This window comes from Camelina sativa, chromosome 6, assembly GCF_030686135.1.
Source record: "Camelina sativa cultivar CO46 ecotype springtype chromosome 6, ASM3068613v1".
In the NCBI taxonomy this organism is placed as follows: Eukaryota; Viridiplantae; Streptophyta; class Magnoliopsida; order Brassicales; family Brassicaceae; genus Camelina; species Camelina sativa.
Window position 1 is genome coordinate 3,791,416 of NC_141885.1, and position 19,840 is coordinate 3,811,255.

The 19,840-nt window shown below is 32.9% G+C and overlaps 1 protein-coding gene, 1 long non-coding RNA gene and 2 pseudogenes across 7 annotated transcripts; 3 read left to right on the forward strand and 1 right to left on the reverse strand.

The window, feature by feature from the left end:
- The first annotated feature begins 1,546 nt into the window (after positions 1 to 1,546).
- Positions 1,547 to 3,572, forward strand: LOC104790331 (uncharacterized). 6 transcript variants are annotated; one of them, XR_002038500.2, is made up of 7 exons: positions 1,547 to 1,673; positions 1,852 to 1,903; positions 2,061 to 2,098; positions 2,369 to 2,466; positions 2,557 to 2,867; positions 3,036 to 3,113; positions 3,218 to 3,572. It is a non-coding gene; the product is annotated as an uncharacterized LOC104790331 (long non-coding RNA). The 6 variants fall into 6 exon arrangements; XR_015560219.1 differs by having other exon boundaries at positions 1,551 to 1,673; positions 3,243 to 3,572; XR_015560218.1 differs by having other exon boundaries at positions 1,556 to 1,673; positions 2,055 to 2,098; positions 3,060 to 3,113; positions 3,243 to 3,572.
- A 3,789-nt stretch (positions 3,573 to 7,361) lies between these two features.
- On the forward strand, positions 7,362 to 8,862 carry LOC109133278 (F-box/FBD/LRR-repeat protein At3g26920-like; annotated as a pseudogene).
- Positions 8,863 to 10,181: 1,319 nt separating this feature from the next.
- Positions 10,182 to 11,628, forward strand: LOC109133279 (F-box/FBD/LRR-repeat protein At3g26920-like; annotated as a pseudogene).
- Positions 11,629 to 14,162: 2,534 nt separating this feature from the next.
- On the reverse strand, positions 14,163 to 18,141 carry LOC147942222 (uncharacterized). Its single transcript, XM_087454080.1, has 2 exons — positions 17,734 to 18,141; positions 14,163 to 16,461 (listed from the first exon to the last, which is right to left on the reverse strand). Exon 2 carries the CDS (start codon positions 16,443 to 16,445, stop codon positions 15,483 to 15,485), a length of 963 nt encoding a protein of 320 aa, XP_087310206.1. The 5' UTR covers positions 16,446 to 16,461; positions 17,734 to 18,141; the 3' UTR covers positions 14,163 to 15,482.
- Positions 18,142 to 19,840: the final 1,699 nt, after the last annotated feature.

Below are 19,840 nucleotides of genomic sequence, written 5' to 3' on the forward strand. Positions count from 1 at the left end.
TCGTTGATGTCGCTGACGAGAGAAAATGAACGGTTATTTTAGTATGAGTTAGTAACTTTTGAAACCATACTTTATATAAAATAATCGAACTTTTGATAATCCATCAGATTTTATAAAGGTGTTGTAATGATACTAAATAGTCTTTTAGAAAAATTAGCAAGTATGATTTTATTATGAAATTATCAAAGTATCATATGGTAATTAGATAATTTGAGTAATTTTTTTTATCCTTTCGTTTGAACTCTATGACGTTTCAATCAAATCTTATTAGTGAAACCGGAGTCAAGGATGTGCTCTGATCAATGAGTTGGCCAGGCCAAACCCAAACCATCATCTAAACGCACAGTAACAAACCCCAGTTAATTACGGTTAATTACGATAACCTTCTAAAAAAGCCTAAACCAATGCATGTGCAGCACTGCAGCGCACATGAGCAGCACTGCAGCGCACATGAGCAGGTCACTCTCATTCTGAACCCTCCGACTAATCCCAAAGAGCCTTTCCACAAAGATAATTACTCTTCACCAAAAAAAAAACCAAAAAAAAAGGAAAGAATAATTGACTTTTAAGTTTTTGAATGTACCTTATTTTCTTTTTAATAAAGTAAGTACATGACTCTTAAGATTTGGAAAGACTATTTAATAATAATTATAACTTTTACTTTTTTTTTTTACTTCCGGAAAAGAGCCTTTCCACGAAGAGATTTACTCTTTAGCAAAAATAAAAATAAAAAGATTAATTACCGAAATTTACAAAACATATGCTAAACATAATTGAGTGTTAAGTTTTTGAATGTACCATATTTTACAGAAATCATTTAATAAAGTAAGTACAAACAAAAATAATAATACGTGATTCTATTTCCCTGTTTTTTTTTTATCATTGTGTCTTCTATTTTGTAATAAAATGTGTCTTCTATATACGTATATGTTTTGTAATAAAAATTTATTTTAAATAATATCATAATTTTATCCCTACTATTAATCCTAAAACATTTTAACCAATTAATCTTTGTTTTGTAAGAAATTACAATCAAATGCTATTGGAGTTATGACCATTTTAATATTTTTTAGAAAGGATAAAAAGGTTATTTATCTCTTATAAAAACGGATAAACACGCGGGTCATATAAACCCGGTAATCTAACCCAGTTTAATGTTATAATCTCAGTCGTTCGTTGCCTATTTTTTTAAATCCTGACCGTATATTTTGAGATCTTTTTAATCTTAGCCGTCCATTACTCTGTCAATATTAAAAATAAGAAACAAAACCCTAACCCGAAACTTCTTTTTCTCTGTCGCCTCTCTCTCAAGGCAGCAAAGCAGTACTTAAAGATATCGACACTCTCTCTTTCTTTTTTTCTCCGTAATTGCTTCTTATTCTATTGTACGTCCACTAATAGATATGTAAGATCTATTTTGATTTCAAGTCATTGTTTGGGCAAAATTAGATCTTTTGAGCTTGATTCTCTCTCAATTTTAAAATATAGTATGTTTGATTTTGAAACGATTAGGATGAATATGATTTGTGATATTGTCGTTTGTTCATTGGATGTAGTTTTTTTATGATGATAATACAGGAGATTTCTTGCTATTTTGATCTAGAGCTTGGGAAAATCAATACTAAACGTTTTGCTGCAAGAGAGTGTAATGGACGACATGATTGGCACAACAGGTGAGTTATAAGTCTGTATCTTCTGCATATAAATCTGTAAACACTCTCCGTTATGCTTAGATACTTATGTTTAAACATATTAGGAACCATAAGCAAAGGTCCGGCTCTGTCACTTTTTTTTTTTCTTTTTTAAAAGTGAATAATTGGATCTAAAACTAAATGTATTTGGATTTCTCAGGGAGCCATTGAGCCAGTTCGACGTTGGGGACTGATTGAGTGAAGCAACAACGGTAAATAATCGACTTATGGAACTTTCATGTGAAAGCTAATTTCTTCCACGGATCAAGGGAGTTTGTGTTAAATGCATTTTTTGAATTCCGTATTTTGTAGTTGGGGCACATGTATATGTCAGATGTTGTGACATTTCGATTTATCTATAAGTTGCAGAGAGAATGTTGTGGCTGGTGATTTTACTGCTGATATGGGTATTGTTTTCTTTTCTAATTGTCTGAACTTTTCCCATGTTTATTGATTGAATTTTAAAACAATTTCTAAATTCTGTTTGTGTTATGGATGAGTAATTCTGATTAAATTTTTGACATCGATACTAGTAACTGAGTTTTTCAGCTTTTAGTTATCCAATTCTGAAAATTTCTATGACCCTTCTCACTCGATCTAATATGATCATTGATTTTTTGCAGAATCAAATTGTTTATGTTTATCTTTACGATCCTTTTGCTTTCTTAAATTTGCAGGTCGCAGATTTCTTCATCTCCTTCTGTGAGAAACTGGATAAATCTTCCCCTACGAAGTGTTTGGCTAAGACACCAAAGAAAAATAACAAATCACTATGGTAAGAGATCTTTTATTTTTGTATTATCCATTTTATACAAGACTGAGATCTTGGGTATGGTTCTGAAGCACTGTTTTTTTCATGCTAAAGATCCCACAATTATTGGATAGAGGACTTTCATAGGACATGGAAAATGGCGTTGTAAGCATTAACTGGAACAAAAAAAAAATAGAGAGAGGCGACAGAGAAAAATTGTGTTGTATATATATGGTATACAGTCACCATATAAGTTTAAGTTAATATCGACACAAACTGTGTTGTGTATATATGGTATATGATAATATAATTGGTGGGAAGCTGAAGCTACTTTGGGTGTGAAAGCAGGTGAAATAAAGAAGAGAATAAACATAAGAAACATGAAGAACAAGCTCTTCAAGTTATTGATCATGAACTCATAAAAGGTAAGACACCACCGCTTCATTCTCATAAACATGACTTATGTATAATATTATCCATTTGAAGTACATCGTCCTGAAAATCTGTTTGTGTTTAAGCTTATAACTAAAGGAATTTTAAAAACGGTTCAATGAACCTTTGTTTTCTTATATAAGCCTTTTATGGTTTTCAAGGGTAAACTAATGAAAGTGTTACAGTTGGTCGAGTGTTTAGAGTGGAAGACTCATAATAAGATTGACAAGAAACCAAGAGTGAGTTTTCAGCTTTTTGTTATTTAATATGTGTTTTCTGTGATCCTTTTAATGATTCATATTTTATAATCTTCACTTTGATCTATTGTTCTCACTCATTTCAGCTTGTGCTGTGTAAAATGAATGCAGGTCAAGTCATTGTACATGAAAGAGATTTTGAAGAGATTTAACACAACATCTAAAGAAATTATTCAAACATCACAGGAAAACTATACGAGTTTGTGCACTACGCATACATAGAGGACAAGCGTCATAAGAGCCATGGGTTGCAATAAAAGATGTGTGATCGGTGGTATGCTTCATTTGAGTAATCATTTTTTTTTGTATATTCTCTTTCATCAGATTTTTTTTCTTTGTATTCTTTTTCTAACTAACAGTATCAAGAATCAAGGTTTTGATGACATCTTAAATGTGTTTCTAATCTGAATCAGTACATCATTTGTTTCTATTAAGATCTTAGTTGTTGGATAAGTTGAGATTTGTTTAATTGCAGCACACTAATGGAATTTTAGAGAATTGTTAGTGTGATAGATAACATCTCTGGAAGGTTAAACAAATTAATGTGGCCAAAAAACAAACCATATTAATTAGTACTAATCTGATACAACAAAGCAACCTTGCACTATTATTAGTTTATTACCACTGGGGAGGACAATTTATAACCAGAAAGTTTACTTTTTTCTTAACGCTAATTGAAAAAGGAAGAAATTTTTTAGAAAACCAAACTACATTTTTATAATAATATGTCGTACATGGATAAAGTTTAGTGGTCTGTTAGCTTTGTTCGTTTTTTTTTTTTTTTTTTGGCAACCTGTTATCTTTGTTCATAAGCAACTATTATTAAAACTAATTCTAATTAATGAGATTCTCACTAATTAAGATTGGGGAATTTTCAAAAGATAAATATTTAGGTTCATCTGTAGGGGTATATCTTTCTATTCACCTCATTCTTTTCAATAAGAATCTTCTAAATAATAATTTATTTTTTTAAATAAATTAAATTGAATTAAAAAGCAAAACAAATTATGTATAATTTTAATTAAAAAAGTTAAATATTTTTTTTTTGTTTTAGATTTCACAACTAAAAGAGGATATATATATATATATATATCGGTATGAGTTTATAAATGAGAATTAGGGTTTAGATTTTACAATTAGAACGAAAATATGTGTTGGTTAAGGTTTAAAAATGAGGTGATTAAGATTTAGATTTTACAATTAAAACCAAATTATATGTCGGCATGCCATTGCAAATGTGGTGGTTAGGGTTTAAATTTTACAAGTATAACGAAATTACATGTTAGTTTGGCTTTAAACTGAGGTGGTTAGGGTTTAGATTGTCAATTATAACTATATGTCGGTTTGGTTTACAAATGAGGTGGTTAGAGTTTAGATTTTACAATTAAACCAAAATTATATATTGGTTGGATTTACAAATGTGGTGGTTAGGGTTGAGATTTTACAATTATAACGAAATTATATATCGGTTTGAGTTTACAAACTTTATTTATTAATCAAAGATTCAAAAAACAATATATAATTTCAACTAAAATCGAATCAAAAGACGGATTGAAAATTTTTAATCATAAGATTATATATAATTTTTTTAAAAATACTCTTAATATCATCGAAAATATATTAATGTTTATGCACATAATTTCATATCTGAACATGTAAACTAAATTATGATTAAAAGTCAAGTCTATTTATGGTATTACAATGAGAAATGTCAAGAAAGTGAGACAAAAATGGGTAATTCGTATAATAGAAAACATAGTAATTAAACGATTTTTTTTTTTAAAAGTTGACTATGTGACATGTAAAGAACTACTTTGAGATGAGTATTTTGAGAATATGGGGTGTTTTTGAAAATATTTTGAGAGTTTTTAAGAATTATAATTTCTACTAACTATATAAATTAAACATTTAAATGGAGAATACATTTATTTTGTCTAAATTTCTTAGCCAAAATTTATTAAGAAAATTATTATATGGGTAATTATTTAAAAGAGAATGGTTTATGGAACATAAAATTTCTAACGGGATGAGATAGAATAGGACTGGAGTGGACAAGATTTAACTACACCCCATAAAAGTTATTTTAACATTTTCAACAAACATGGGCTGTGCTTGATGATTATGGATGAATTGCAAAAAAATTTATGTTTTCGAGGTGAAGAAGATGATGATCATGTTTATTTTCGATACAAGTTGCAGTATTTTACATATACACTAAAATATTGACAAAACACTATAAAAGAGTGGCCAACTAATTTTTATGGAAAATTTTAATATTATACAATTAAAATATTACAACCTAAAAGGGTTTATTATTTGACTGAATATATGTTTTATCAGTGTTTTGAAGTAATTTAATTGACTAATTATGTACATATAATTTAAGAAAAAATAATTAAATTTTGAGAAAAAGTCAAGTCTATTTATGGTATTAAGACGAGGAATAGTATGTAAACTGAAACGGGTAATTCAAATAATGAGAACCAATATACCGAATTTTTTTTTAAAAGGACATAAATCTTAGATAAAAGTAAGAAATTAAAAAATATAAGTAAATAAATTCAAAACTCAAGTTTTCACTAATTTTGATACGGATTGACTATGCAACATGTAACTAACCATTTTGGAACAGTCAATTTTAAAATTTGGGTATTTTTGAAAACAATTATATAATTTTTGAAAATTATATTTTTTTGATAATTTCATCTAACTAAATAAAAAAAAATATTCAGCGAAGAACTTTGGTATCCCATCTTTATTTTTTATCCAATCTCTTTTAGCAAACATTATGTAACGAGTAATAATTTAAAAAAGAATGAACATAAGATGAAAAATTATGATGGATACGGGATGAGACAGAACGAGAAAGGATGAGACGAGACGAGAGATGATGAGTTGGGATTTGAGGGAATGGAACGGGACGTGTTTCATGTTCCAAAGTAAATACGTCTACATTTATTTTGTTTTAAAATTAAATGAGAATAATGCACCTATACAACAACACCTGAATTAATATAATTCTTAATCGATTTACGAATTTAAAATTTATATGAAAATATTTTGTCTCGTGCTATGGCATGGGTCACTACCTAGTTAGATACTAATTTAAAATAAACTAAGTGGGTTAAACTTAAATTTTTAATTTTTTTAATTTGAGGACTATAGTAGAAGTTAAAATAAAACATTTAATAAAATATATTTGAATTACTTATTTTTTTCAAAACCAAAAATAACCAATTAGAATGGAATAATGGTTTTCAATTTTGCCGGTATGATTTCGAACCGGTTTAAAGACGCAAGTGGAGTCTGATCTATGTTGCATGGAAACGGAAACGGAAACGCGGAAACGAAACGTTTCGGAAACGGAAAACGGGTTTTTTTGAAAAATAGATAATGGAAACGTATAGGAAACGTATATATATATATATAATAAATCCCTAAACATAAAAATCATAATAAAAAAAATTCTGAAACAACACAAATTCAAAACATAAATATTAAATAGTTTAATTAAAAACTGTAACATATTATTGCAGAATTGATCATAGACTGTTTGTGTTGAAATTATATTATTTATTGCAGAGTTGATCATAGACAGGTAACATATTATTTAAGAGTTGAAATTATATTATTTATTTATTAAATTTCAAAATTATAAAAAAGAGTTTCCTTCGCGTTTCCAACGTGTTTCCAAAACAGAAATAGAGTTTCCATCATGTTTCCAAACTGGGATTTTTAGGAAACGTATTTCTATGCCTTGTTTCCGAGTTTCCATGAGTTTCCGTTTCCGAAACATTTCGGAAACGGGAAACGCACCTCAAAAAGAGTTTTCATGCAACATAGAGTCTGATAACTTTGGCCGATATTTCACCCTGCCATGTTTTTGTCTCCACACCGCCGTCGATTTTCACAGCGGTCGAACTTCTTTTAAACGCAGCTGGCTTTGAAGATCACAAGTTATTGAGTCGTTTTCTATCGAAGAGCTAGCGTTTGGTGCGTTGCGATTAAAACATCGTTTTGTAGATGAGATAGTTCTCCGGAAGGTATAATAAATTCAAGAGTAGATCTTATTTCATTGTCTCTGTCAGTCAGCGGCGATGAGTCAGTGGTATGTTTCTTCTTCTTCGTGATGTGCTTATTTCTTCTGTGAACTGTTCTTAGGGCTTTTTTTTTTTTTTTTTCTAACTGTAAGCTTTAACCCTTAATTTGAATTTCTTGGATTTGGGGGGCTTTTATTACAACAAAAGTTGTGGTCAAAATTGGAGCAATGAGGATAGGATCAGTGAGTTGCCTGAAGCTCTGCTTCTTCAGATATTGTCTTTGCTTCCAACAAAAGAAGTTGTAGCGATGAGTATATTGGCTAAACGATGGAGGTATCTTTGGAAGATGGTGCCGAGTCTTGAGTTTGATTGTCTGATGTCTTCAGATGATGTCAGCAGGTGTTTGCTTTCAAATCAAGCTCCGGTTCTACAGAGGCTGTGTCTCGAAAGGGATTATGATTATGACTCTAATATGGATACTGGGGTATTGATGGGAATTGCGTTTGGACTCCATGTGCGTAACTTGGAACTCTATGTTTACGCTTGTAAGAAGTTCAGATTTCCTACAAGCTTGTGTAACTCTGAATCACTAGAGACATTGAAGCTCAGTGATGCCATTCTTGTGGATGTCCCTTCTCCGATTTGTCTCAAGTGCCTTAGAAGTTAGAACTCTACACCTTCACGGGGTGGTGTACAAGGACGATGAATCGGTTTCTAACCTTTTATCTGGTTGTATTAGCCTGGAGAATTTGGTGATTCATCGATTTGAGCAAGCTGATGTGGATACTTTCACTATTGCGGTGCCATCCTTGCAGAGGCTAACACTTACTTCTGAAAATGATGATGAAGACTCGGTCTATGTGATAAATGCTCCTTCTTTGATATACTTGGAGTTTCAAGGGGTTTTAAATGATAAGACTTTTATGATCAAGAATTCACCTGAGCTGGTGGAGGCAAGTTTGAGAGATCTTTGTGATTTGTCTGGTCATCCGAACATTTCAGTCTTTGAGAACATTCTTAGATCCCTTACTTCAGTCAAACGCCTTTCATTGGAGATATCGGCACCCTCAAAGGTAGGCTTCTCTTTCAATTGATTCAGTTTCATGTTGTTGTTATTTGTTATTTACTTTGTATTTTGTTCTAATATTGTGCCATGCATAGATTAAGTTTCCTACTGGTAGCATCGTCTTCCAGCTGGTATATTTGGAGCTAGATACATATGAACCAAAGTGGTGGAATGTGCTTATGCTTATGCTTGATAGTTCACCTAAATTACAAGTCCTCAAGCTTATCCGCGTAAGCATTTCAAGCTTATATTCCGTATAAAACTCCAGTTCAGTTTTAGGGTTCGATGATCTAATATACATTAATTGTGTTTCTCCCTCGTCGGTAACAGAAATCGTGTAGGAGGGAAGAACCAGAGGCCTATATGAAATGGAATAAACCAAAGTATGTTCCAAAATGTTTGTTGCTCCATCTCGAGACATTAGTGTGGAAAAATTACCAAGGGGAAGTAGAAGATGAGAAAGAGATTGCGAAATACATCCTAATGAATGCAAGTCGTCTGACAAAGGCAACTTTCTCCAATGCATATATTCGTCGTGAAAAGAGTCTTCAAAGGTTGAAGGAATTGAGAAGTGTGGTCATGGCTTCGAACTCATGCAAGCTTGTGTTCAAAGGACCTCGTTAAACATGCAAGTACTAAGTATTACAAATGTCTTACTTCACTCAGTTTTTCTAAAACATATTGGTTTTAGCCTTTTAGATGTTGAGTTTTAGTATGGCACTATATTAAACCCCGTTTGAAATTCTGAACTTTATGTGTATTGTTAAGGTTATACGATCTTGGGTTTGTGTTTATGCTTTTTTATCTAGCCATAACTTACTATTTTTGGAAGGATAACTAGATTCAGAAATCTTTTTTGATGAGTAAGAACGGCATAACATATATTAAATGAAACTAAGAATGGTAGGAACAGAGAGGCATTCATACAATTTCTGACCAAGTGTACCAAAAATCTCTGCTTTCTTTTTTTTTTTCTTTGGTGGGAATTGGGAAACAAGGAGAAAGATCTCCTTGTGTTTTATTCAAAAACTATATAAAAATACAACCGGACTTGCCATGGGATGGCATGCCCGCGAGCATCTTCATCAACAATAAAACCAACATCACTCGGACTAGACTCTGCTTTATTTTTGGATTTTGATGTGGAAACATATGTTTTAATCGGTTTCCATGTTACACAATTCAAAAAACCGGCTATTCAGTCATCTTTATTGCAAGGAAACTCTTTACGCTCATGCTCGATATGTCCTAGTTTGCAAGACCTCAGGTTCTTTCGGCTTACCACCCTGAAATTCAAACGCGTGGTCAGGGCTTCTCAAATTCATGTCGCATTCACACCATTTTTTTATATGAATATTTAAACCCTTTTTAACACCTTATTTTTCCAAAATGGTCGTAAAATACCTAAACTGATTCTAAACAAACCAGAGCTGGAAAAAAAAATTTATTACACACACAAACACCAAAACATGATTTTAATTATTTATGTAAAAATAACTAAAATATATTTAAACCGGACTTATACAAAATTGAATTGAGGGACGGTCGGTTTCATCCGGTTTGTATCGGTTGAATAAATCTCTCCGCCTCCTCTGAAACCCTTAAAAGTCTACCAGTTTTTCTCACTGCCGTGAACTCTCTCTTAGTGGTTTGAATTGAATCGTTCTCTGTTGGTTGGTTTGGCGTTGAAACAGCGTTTGCAAGTGCGATAATACCTGCACCAAGCTGATCCTTTACACTTTGATTTTTTTTCTTTGTCTCTACCAACGACAATGAAACGATGGTATGTTTCTTCTATGTGTTTTTAGGGTTTTTCTTTTAACCGTAAGCTCCAAACTAACTCAGTGTTCCTTCGTTACTTCAATTAAAAAGGTTTTTGTTTGTTTGTTTTGTTTTATAGCAAAAGTTATGGTCCTAGTTTGAGCAATGAGGACAGGATCAGTGAGTTGCCTGATGATCTGCTTCTGCAGATATTGTCTTTACGTACAACAGAAGATGTTGTAGCCATGAGTGTCTTGGCTAAACGATGGTGGTCTCTTTGGAAGATGATGCCTTGTCTTGATTTTTATTACGATGGCAGGACTAATTACGAGACATTTTCCAATAATGTTTGCAGGTGTTTGCTTTCGCATCAAGCTCCGGTTCTACAGAGTTTGGATCTCTGGATTTATTTTACTAAAGGTACTAGTACTATCGATATCGGAATATTAGTTGGAACTGCATTTGGACTCCATGTGTTAATATTTTCACTGATGGACAACCGTTCAAATTTCCTAGCAGTTTGTATAACTGTGAAACACTAGAGACCTTGGAACTTGGAAGTAATCTTGGTTCCGTCCTTGTAGATGTCCCTTCTCCGGTGTGTCTGAAATCGCTTAGAACTCTACACCTTATCGAAGTGGACTACAAAGACGATGAATCAATAATTAACCTTTTAACTGGCTGTATTAATCTTGAAAATTTGGTGGTTAATCTAAATGGATATGAGTCATATGAAAATGTGGATACTTTCACTGTTGCCGTGCCATCCTTACAGCGGCTAACAATTATTGATTATATTTATGATTCGGTCTGTGAGATAAATGCCCCTTCTTTGAAATACTTGAGGATTGAAGGGCTTCTTGATGGAAGCAATTATTGTCTGACTGAGAATGTGCCTGACCTGGTGGAGGCAGATATTGACATCAATGGTGAAATCGACGAGAACATCTTGGGATCACTCACTTCAGTTAAACGTCTTTCCTTGAAGGTATCACCGTTGGAGGTAAGGCTTTCATGTGATTAATCGAATTACTTGTTGTTATTATTGCATATTGTTTCTCTACTAATATTGCCTTCATGTATGTATAGATTACACTTCCTATCAGTAGTACCTTTTATCACTTGACTTATTTGGAGCTATGTACATATAAATCTGATTGGTGGAATCTACTTACGTTCATGCTCGATATTTCTCCTAATTTACAAGTCCTCAAGCTCATCGGTTTCAAGATAGTAAGTTCATCTTTCAATAATGTTTTCCAGCTCTGTTTTGGGTTTAATGATCATATTTATATGTGATTTTATTTTATATGGAACAAACCGAAGAATGTTCCTGAATGTTTGTTGCTCCACCTCGAAACATTGGTGTGGACATGTTATTAAGCGAGACTAGAGGATGAGATAGAGGTGGCAAAATATATCCTAAGGAACGCAAGCCGTTTGGAAAAGGCAACTTTCTCCAAACTTGAAATTAGTTCGGACAAGAGAGTTGAGATGGTTCAGGAACTCAAAAGCGTGGTCAGGGCTTCGAAGTCATGTCAACTTGTGTTCAAATGAAACTTACACATATATATTTGTAGAGTTTAATTTATTTTTCATTGTGGGCAGGTTTGGTACTCTTTAATTTGGAAAAGACCCATTTATAATTTTCTGATTTGGTTGAGTTTGATGTTGTAACGCATCTAAGATGTTGTAACGCATCTAAGATGTTGCAATCCATAGAGACTAGTGTGGTTAAAAACTCATGCATGCTCGTGTTATACTGCCACGAAGCTCATGTTCAGTCCTTGGTTGTGACTTTGAAGCCTGATTCTTGGGATTGAAGGAACATTACTTAATCGAAGTTTAATTACAGACTTGAATTTATGTATATCACTTGTATATGTGAATTAATCTTTAGTTTTTGCAATTCATTATTGAAAGAGCTTTTTCTAAATACTAAATTTTCAAATCCAAAACTACAGACTTTATAACACTTTTAATTAGATAGTCTTTAGATTTTCACGGCAGCGAAGACACATGTACGTAGTACTACTACTCCTCTTCAAAACCCTAACTTCCAGCCGAACAATCTCTCTAGACTCTAGCAGTGGAGGAAGAAAGGCCTTTCTATTTCCTTCTGAACGTTTGGCCGCGCGTCTTCTTTTGGAGGCTGAAACAGCGTTTGTAAATGCGATCGCACAATTCTTTCTTGACCAATTGTTATCAGTATCACTATCAACAACAAACGATGGTATGTTTTTATGAACACATATTGTTATTTCTCTCCGAATCCTTTTTTTTTTTAATCAACCAATACTAATTCATGTTTTATTATTTTTCTTTGGGTATCTCGAAGTTTGAGAAATTGAAGTGGTGTTAATTAATGAGGACAGGATTAATGACTTGCTTGCCTGAAGCTCTAGCTTTTGCAGATATTGTCTTTTTTGCTTCAAGTAAAAGATGTTGTAACTACTAGCTTGTGTTTTGTCTAATCAAAGTGAAATCGGTTCGAAAAACATATTGGTTTGTACACTCTTAGATGTTGAATTTTAGTATGGCACTGTGTTAAATAGTTAAATCTGTTTGAAATATGATTGTTAAGGTTAAACAAACAATCGTGGGTTTGTGTTTTTTTTCTCTAGCCGTAACTTCTTGCCATTTGCAAAGATAAATAAATAGATTCTGAAACTTTTTGATACATACTATTATTAGATTTTTTGTGTTTATAATTTTTGTTGTTGTTACTGTCACTAAATATACTAGATATTCACCTGCGGTATATTGCGAGATTAGATTTGTTTAAAAAAATGAAAAATATAAATGTACTTTACATTTATATATTATGTAGTTGATCAAAGGTCAATTAAAACCCAATATGTACTCCACGAAGATCTAGTGGTATCGTTGTAACACTTCAGGATCGAATCCACAGAGACCAAACAATTGCACTATGAAACTATGAAGATCAAATATAGTTAAGACAAAAGAAGAAGTTTTTGAAGCAAGTAATAATTAAACAAACGGAAAATAAATAAGTTGTTTCTAAATCAAAAAGGAAATATTAGGCACATGGAATCTATGGGGAATATAATCTCGGACTAAGGTGGTTAGATGGGGATGCATTAGACACCGTTCTAGAACTCAAATCACGGTTGTAAAGCTAACCTACTTTCGCAGCGTTAACTATCTATGCAATGAATTCACTAAACCCTAAACCGTCGTTTGGATCTAGCAAACCAAGCAAGCAATAAAAGTTCAAGTTTGATCTGTTCACAAGGTGCCTCAACTTCAAATTTCGCTGGCTAAGGTCCACCTTGCTCACCTAAGTTCTTTTCCAGCAACTCAACAACACTTTTGGTGCCACGATGAATTAAACCTATGATCATAAACTAGGTAGTTAATCTAGTTTAGGCTTTAAGAACAACTATAGATGAAGAACAAAAGAGATCAACCCCAAATCTAAAACACCATCATTAGAGAATCATAAACCCCTTTGAAACCCGAAACCCAATAGATAAACTACTCAGACATTGAAATCAAAGAACAGCAAATCAAAGATGAAGAAAACATAATTGAATTGCAAAAGAATAGAAAATAGGGTTTAGAAATCTTCTCTAAAGTGTCAAGAAGGATTAGAGATCTTCTCCCCCAGCTCTCAATACACAATAGTCTCCGAAAATAAAACTTATGTCTCTGGAGGCCGAGACTCTAACTTAAATATCAAAATAAAACCCTAAAAGTCGGTTTAAAACAAAAAAAAGGAAAACTTGAGTCGGGTACGGGACTGGTCGATCCCGAATGCGGATCAGCCGATCTTGGATGTTTTTCTCTGTTTGCTCCATCTGCTTGCTAGTCCGATCAGTCTTCACCAAACTGGCTCCAGATGCTTGTTTTCATCCCCAAAACACTCAGCTTCCTTCCAAAGTAACCTATAACCTATACAAACTCTCAAAAGACTAAAAAGACTCTAAAAACACACTTTGACTCAATAAAAGACCCAAAACAAATATAAAAATATGGTTAAAAACCTATAAAATACAGACACATCAATTCCCCCGGACTTGAATCTTTGCTTGTCCTCAAGCAAGAACAAACAAAAACTCAGGAACAGAGAAAAGGTTTGAAAGTGGAAACTCACACATTCTTGGGAACCTCTTCTTTGCACTCGCACTCTTCATCAAATCAAATTAAAAACTACTTTTTGTACTCCGCCCATGATTAGGATCAACACTCCCTACTCTGAACTCCACAACCTTAAAGAACCTTCAGCATCCCCATAGTTGTCTCTCTACATCAGATTAGTGAAAATGTGTGGTCTAGCCGATGGAATATCGATCACTGAACTTATTGACTCTTTCAACCTTTTAATGCCCAAGACTTCCTTCATATGCTCCCTTTCCTATCTCTTTTCTCACTTCTAAAGGATCGATTTTCCCTAATTTTCTAGGGTATCATTGTATTTTTTTTTTATCGATCCTTTTCTCGTTTCTTTGGACAGGCTTCCATGAATTACGAAGGATGCACGGTTTTACGCACAACCCTCGGTTCACTTCTTTATTAACTATATCCTCTTCTTCTTTTCTTTTATGTTGTTATTTTTTTTAATGAGTATTGAAGGGAAGAGAGAGGGGAAGCATCTTTGTGAGGAGATGCATGTCTTGTATTGCTTAAGGGAGGAGTCTTGTTCGATGCATACCAAGTCCCAAGGCAAGAAGTTAAATCCGGTTAAGTCCTTTCAAAGCTAGAGACAACGCATGATCAACTTAATGTCCTTTTCGGTGAGGGTCTTTTGGGGCATGTTGATTCTTCTCATGTTCGTTCCAAGCTTCATTCAAAAATAAAAAGTACTAAAGCAATCATAAGAGTGTTAGTTCAAAGCAAAGACTCCTAGAAATGTTCATAGTTTCCCAATACAATTTGTTTTTTTTTTAGAAAATAAAAAGACTCAAAGAAAGAAAAATCTAAATAAAACAACCAAAGAAAACGACATTAGTAACTTGGAGACACCCCTCCCCCGGACTTACTTTACACCGTCCCAGTGTGAAAGCAAAACCAAGAAAAGAATGAATCCCACAAAGAATATAAGAAAAAATGAAAATGAAAAAGAAAGGAAAAGAAACAAAAACCGGTGATCTCGCATATGGTGTTGGAGTGGTGTTGGCAAGGGTGGGGATCGATCGGTCTCGGGATGGGATCGACTGATATGAAACATTATTGAACTTGGAGATACCCGCAGCAGACCAACGAGATCGACCGATCTGTAAAGAGGATTGATCGATCCGAAGCTCCTGGAACAAAAAGAAAATTTCACATCTTCTGCGTTTGGAACCTGTTCCTGAAAATACTTAACACCAGACGTGATTTCACAGTTATAAATCCTAAAAACAAAATCAAAATCCTAAGACAAATAAAAAAATAAAGGGTAAGCCAGCACAAACCCCATGGGTTGCCTCCCATAAGCGCTTGTTTAAGGTCTATAGCTTGACCGCTCAACACAAAATATTAATCATGAGTATCAAAAGGCTGAGCCAATGGACCTTTAGTCCTTCTCTTGTTAATGCAATAAACAATATGTGTCAAGTAACACACAATTATCCATGGCAAAACGTTAAAATCCACGTCAAGGAAGTTTACTACAAATGTAGCATATAGTTTGAAATATTCCTTGATGGTTGGATGCTCATGAGGATCAAATGCATTTAATGGGAAAATAAAGTCAATTTCAGATTCAAAAGAAGTTTTCACAAAATAATCATCTTCATCACCATTAATTTCATAAAACACAATATCCTCATTCATATAATCAACCTCAGGGTCATTTGTTTCATGCAAAATTGTATCAATATCAAGAACACACCCTAGGTAAGATTCTTCAAGAAGAGAGCTAGATACATCAGGCATTGAAAACTCAAACTCGAGATCATGAACATTCAAAGCACAATGATATTCTATATCAAAACATATTTCATGATAATCCCTAGCAAGTTTTTCTGCTCTTAAAATGTCTAGACGTTGAGACTCACATATCAAATCATAGCATTCATCAATGAGCAATGGAGTATCCAAACTAGAAGTTACTTCTTCAATGCATGGCATGTGAATATCCTCAAAATCATGAATTTCAAGGGTGGAAACGCATGTACCTTCTATTTGGCTTGGTGGAACCCAATATATTACCTTTTCGCAAGCATGATCTTCCCTAATCTCCATGAAAGTGGGCTCCCTCCCTTCAAGTACTGCTCCATGTGAGACGAGATTCAACCGGACCATTGCTGCTAAGTTCCTCCTTGTTGTTGTTGGATGCTCCATGGAAAGCTCATCAAACCTAAATTTTTGATCCGGTGTAAGAACACTCTCATCAAACGGTGGCTCCACATAAAGCTCATCTAGAATGTCTTCATCAACTGTGGTCTCCTCCTCTTGTGGCCAGTCATCGTAATCCATGCCCCCAAAAACATTTTTCATTTTCTTTTTTTAAAATCTACAAAAAAAGAGAAAATAATAAAAATTCGTAAAAACAAAAAAAAATCTTAGACTATACTCAATTCTAAAATTTCAAAGGTAACGTTTTGGTCTTCGGCAACGACGCAAAATTGATAAAAGGTCAATTAAAACCCAATGTGTACTCCACCACGATCTAGTGGTATCGTTGTAACACTTCAGGATCGAATCCACAGAGACCAAACAATTGCACTATGAAACTATGAAGATCAAATATAGCTAAGACAAAAGAGGAAGTTTGTGAAGCAAGTAATAATTAAACAAACGGAAAATAAATAAGTTGTTTCTAAATCAAAAAGAAAATATTGGGCACAGGGAATCTATGGGGAATATAATCTCGGACTAAGGTGGTTAGATGGGGATGCATTAGACACCGTTCTAGAACTCAATTCACGGTTGTAAAGCTAACCTACTTTCGCAGCGTTAACTATCTATGCAATGAATTCACTAAACCCTAAACCGTCGTTTGGATCTAGCAAACCAAGCAAGCAATAAAAGTTCAAGTTTGATTTGTTCACAAGGTGCCTCAACTTCAACTTTCGTTGGCTAAGGTCCACCTTGCTCACCTAAGTTCTTTTCCAGCAACTCAACAACACTTTTGGTGCCACGATGAATTAAACCTATGATCATAAACTAGGTAGGTAATCTAGTTTAGGCTTTAAGAACAACTATAGATGAAGAACAAAAGAGATGAACCCCAAATCTAAAACACCATCATTAGAGAATCATAAACCCCTTTGAAACCCGAAACCCAATAGATAAACTACTCAGACATTGAAACCAAAGAACAACAAATCAAAGATGAAGAAAACATAATTGAATTGCAAAAGAATAGAAAATAGGGTTTAGAAATCTTCTCCAAAGTGTCAAGAAGGATTAGAGATCTTCTCCCCCAGCTCTCAATACAAAATAGTCTCCGAAAATAAAACTTATGTCTCTGGAGGCCGAGCCTCTAACTTAGAGGGGGGTATTCAACTTAAATTTTAAAGGATTTGGTAGGATTTTAACATTTTAGGACTTTGGAAGATTTATGTGAGTTTTAAGGAGATTTGGTTGTGTTTAGAGTTTTTATATTTTTAAAAAAGGAAATGAAATGTGATTCTATGAGATTTGATGGTTAAACTTTGGGTGATTTTAACATATTTTACATCTCAATTATATGGGAACTCTATTTACATGTTCAAAAATATTTTTGGTTTTTTAAGAAACCGAAGCGTTAGATTGATAGTCACATGCCTCGAACCAAAGTTACCTCTGATGGAACATGGCTGATGGATTTATGCCAGAGAAAAAGATTCCTGATGAGTATGAAATTGTACATCAAGCTATTTTTACGGACCCAGATGACCAAAGTGGTTGGTTTTACCATCTGTGTCTCCTCTTCTCACTTCCTCTTGGCCTTCACCTGGTTCCAGTGTAATTCTATTTGGAGTTGGGTGCTTGAATGGCTCTCCTTCTAACGTCACTACTTTTTGTTCTGAGACGGGTTATGTTCCACTGATTCTCTACTTTGACCACGCTGTTGGTGGAGTTAGCTCGTCGACTGTTACAATTGATTCTGAACTAAAAGGAAACGAGAACCTTGTTTGGGAACCAATTTCGAAATAAAAGCTCTCAAGTGTCTTGTGTCGTAGATTTTTTTTTATTTTTTATCAAATCCTTTAAAATTCTATCTCAAAAGGTATGATTTTGAGATGGTATTTTTTAACTAGAAAACAAAAAAGAAGTCTTTTAGAATCATTCAAAATCTCAATTTTTTTAAAGTTGTGATATTTTGAATAACAGTAGATTTCAAGTAAGTTTTATAAATAACTGATTGAATAACAAGAGATTTTAGATTATTTTAAATGATTTTACATAAATCCAAGTTGAATAACATAGGATTTTAAAAAATCTTTTAAAATCAACAATTGAATAACAAGTGATTTTAAGAATACTTTAGAATCTTTTAAAATATCAGTTGAATACCTCCCTCTTAAATATCAAAATAAAACTCTAAAAGTCGGTTTAAAACAAAAAAGGAAAACTTGAGTCGGGTACGGGACTGGTCGATCCCGAATGCGGATCAGCCGATCTTGGATGTTTTTCTCTGTTTGCTCCATCTGCTTGCTAGTCCGATCAGTCTTCACCAAACTGGCTCCAGATGCTTGTTTTCATCTCCAAAACACTCAGATTTCTTCCAAAGTAACCTATAACTTATACAAACTCTCAAAAGACTAAAAAGACTCTAAAAACACACGTTGACTCAATAAAAGACCCAAAACAAATCTAAAACTATGGTTAAAAACCTATAAAATACAGACACATCAGTAGTGTCCAATTTATATGTTTTAGGTGTATATCATGTATTGTTTTATAATATAGAAATGATATCATACAATCCTTTAATATTTAAATACTTCAATATATATATTTTTGTGTGCAATGAAAATAAAACTCAGTTGGTTTTTTATATGAACTATACTAATTGTTTACTTTTATAAACTTTAATTATTAATGTGGATTAAAAATATGTGTGTTTAATATGTTATCTTTCACCTTTTGGTAAGTAGAAAAAAATCAACATTTCCTAAAAAGTGTTTAGTAAATATAGTATTGATATCTTAAATCTATAATAATATATTGATTATAACCCGTTCCACAATATTTTTTTTAAGGTTAATTATAATATTATTATATATATAACTATACAGATAATAACTTTAAATTTTTAGACTAAAATAGGTAGCATGAGATTTAACTTCATACTGTATCTATAATTTACAACTCCATTTGTAGTAATAATATATAAAGGAAATATATGGAAGTGGAAAAAATAGTTAATTTGACTTAAAATGCATGGCCTGAAAGGATATAAATTCGTGAACAAAGATAAATCATGTGATTATTTTTTGTAAAATTAAATAAAGTAAAGAATAATGTTATAGAAGTTAATTTTTAATTGATTTTGAGAAAATTAGATGTTTCTGAATAATACTGTAACTACAAATTATTGTAGTTAGAAAGTATTTAGGGAAGAAAGATTTGTTATCTGTTTGACTAAGGAATATGCTAGGAATCACGCATTAATACCCATTTAATTTGTTTCTTTGTTTTGATTTTGTACAGGTACGAGAGGAAGAAGATCTTTGAGATAGAATTTTAAAATTGAATGTGTAGTTAGAGTAATTACATGTAAATCGTGATTGGGTTGTTTCTAATTTCGGTAGAGTTAGAGATATTAGGGAGAGTGGTCGCAAATATTGGTTGTGATATTTGTTATTTTGAAAAATAATTTATCGTTTAAAGTAATTTATGTGTAGAATAATTTATTTTAGGTTGTTTCAAAAAAAGGGAAGTTAGAGATATGTGAGAAAGGA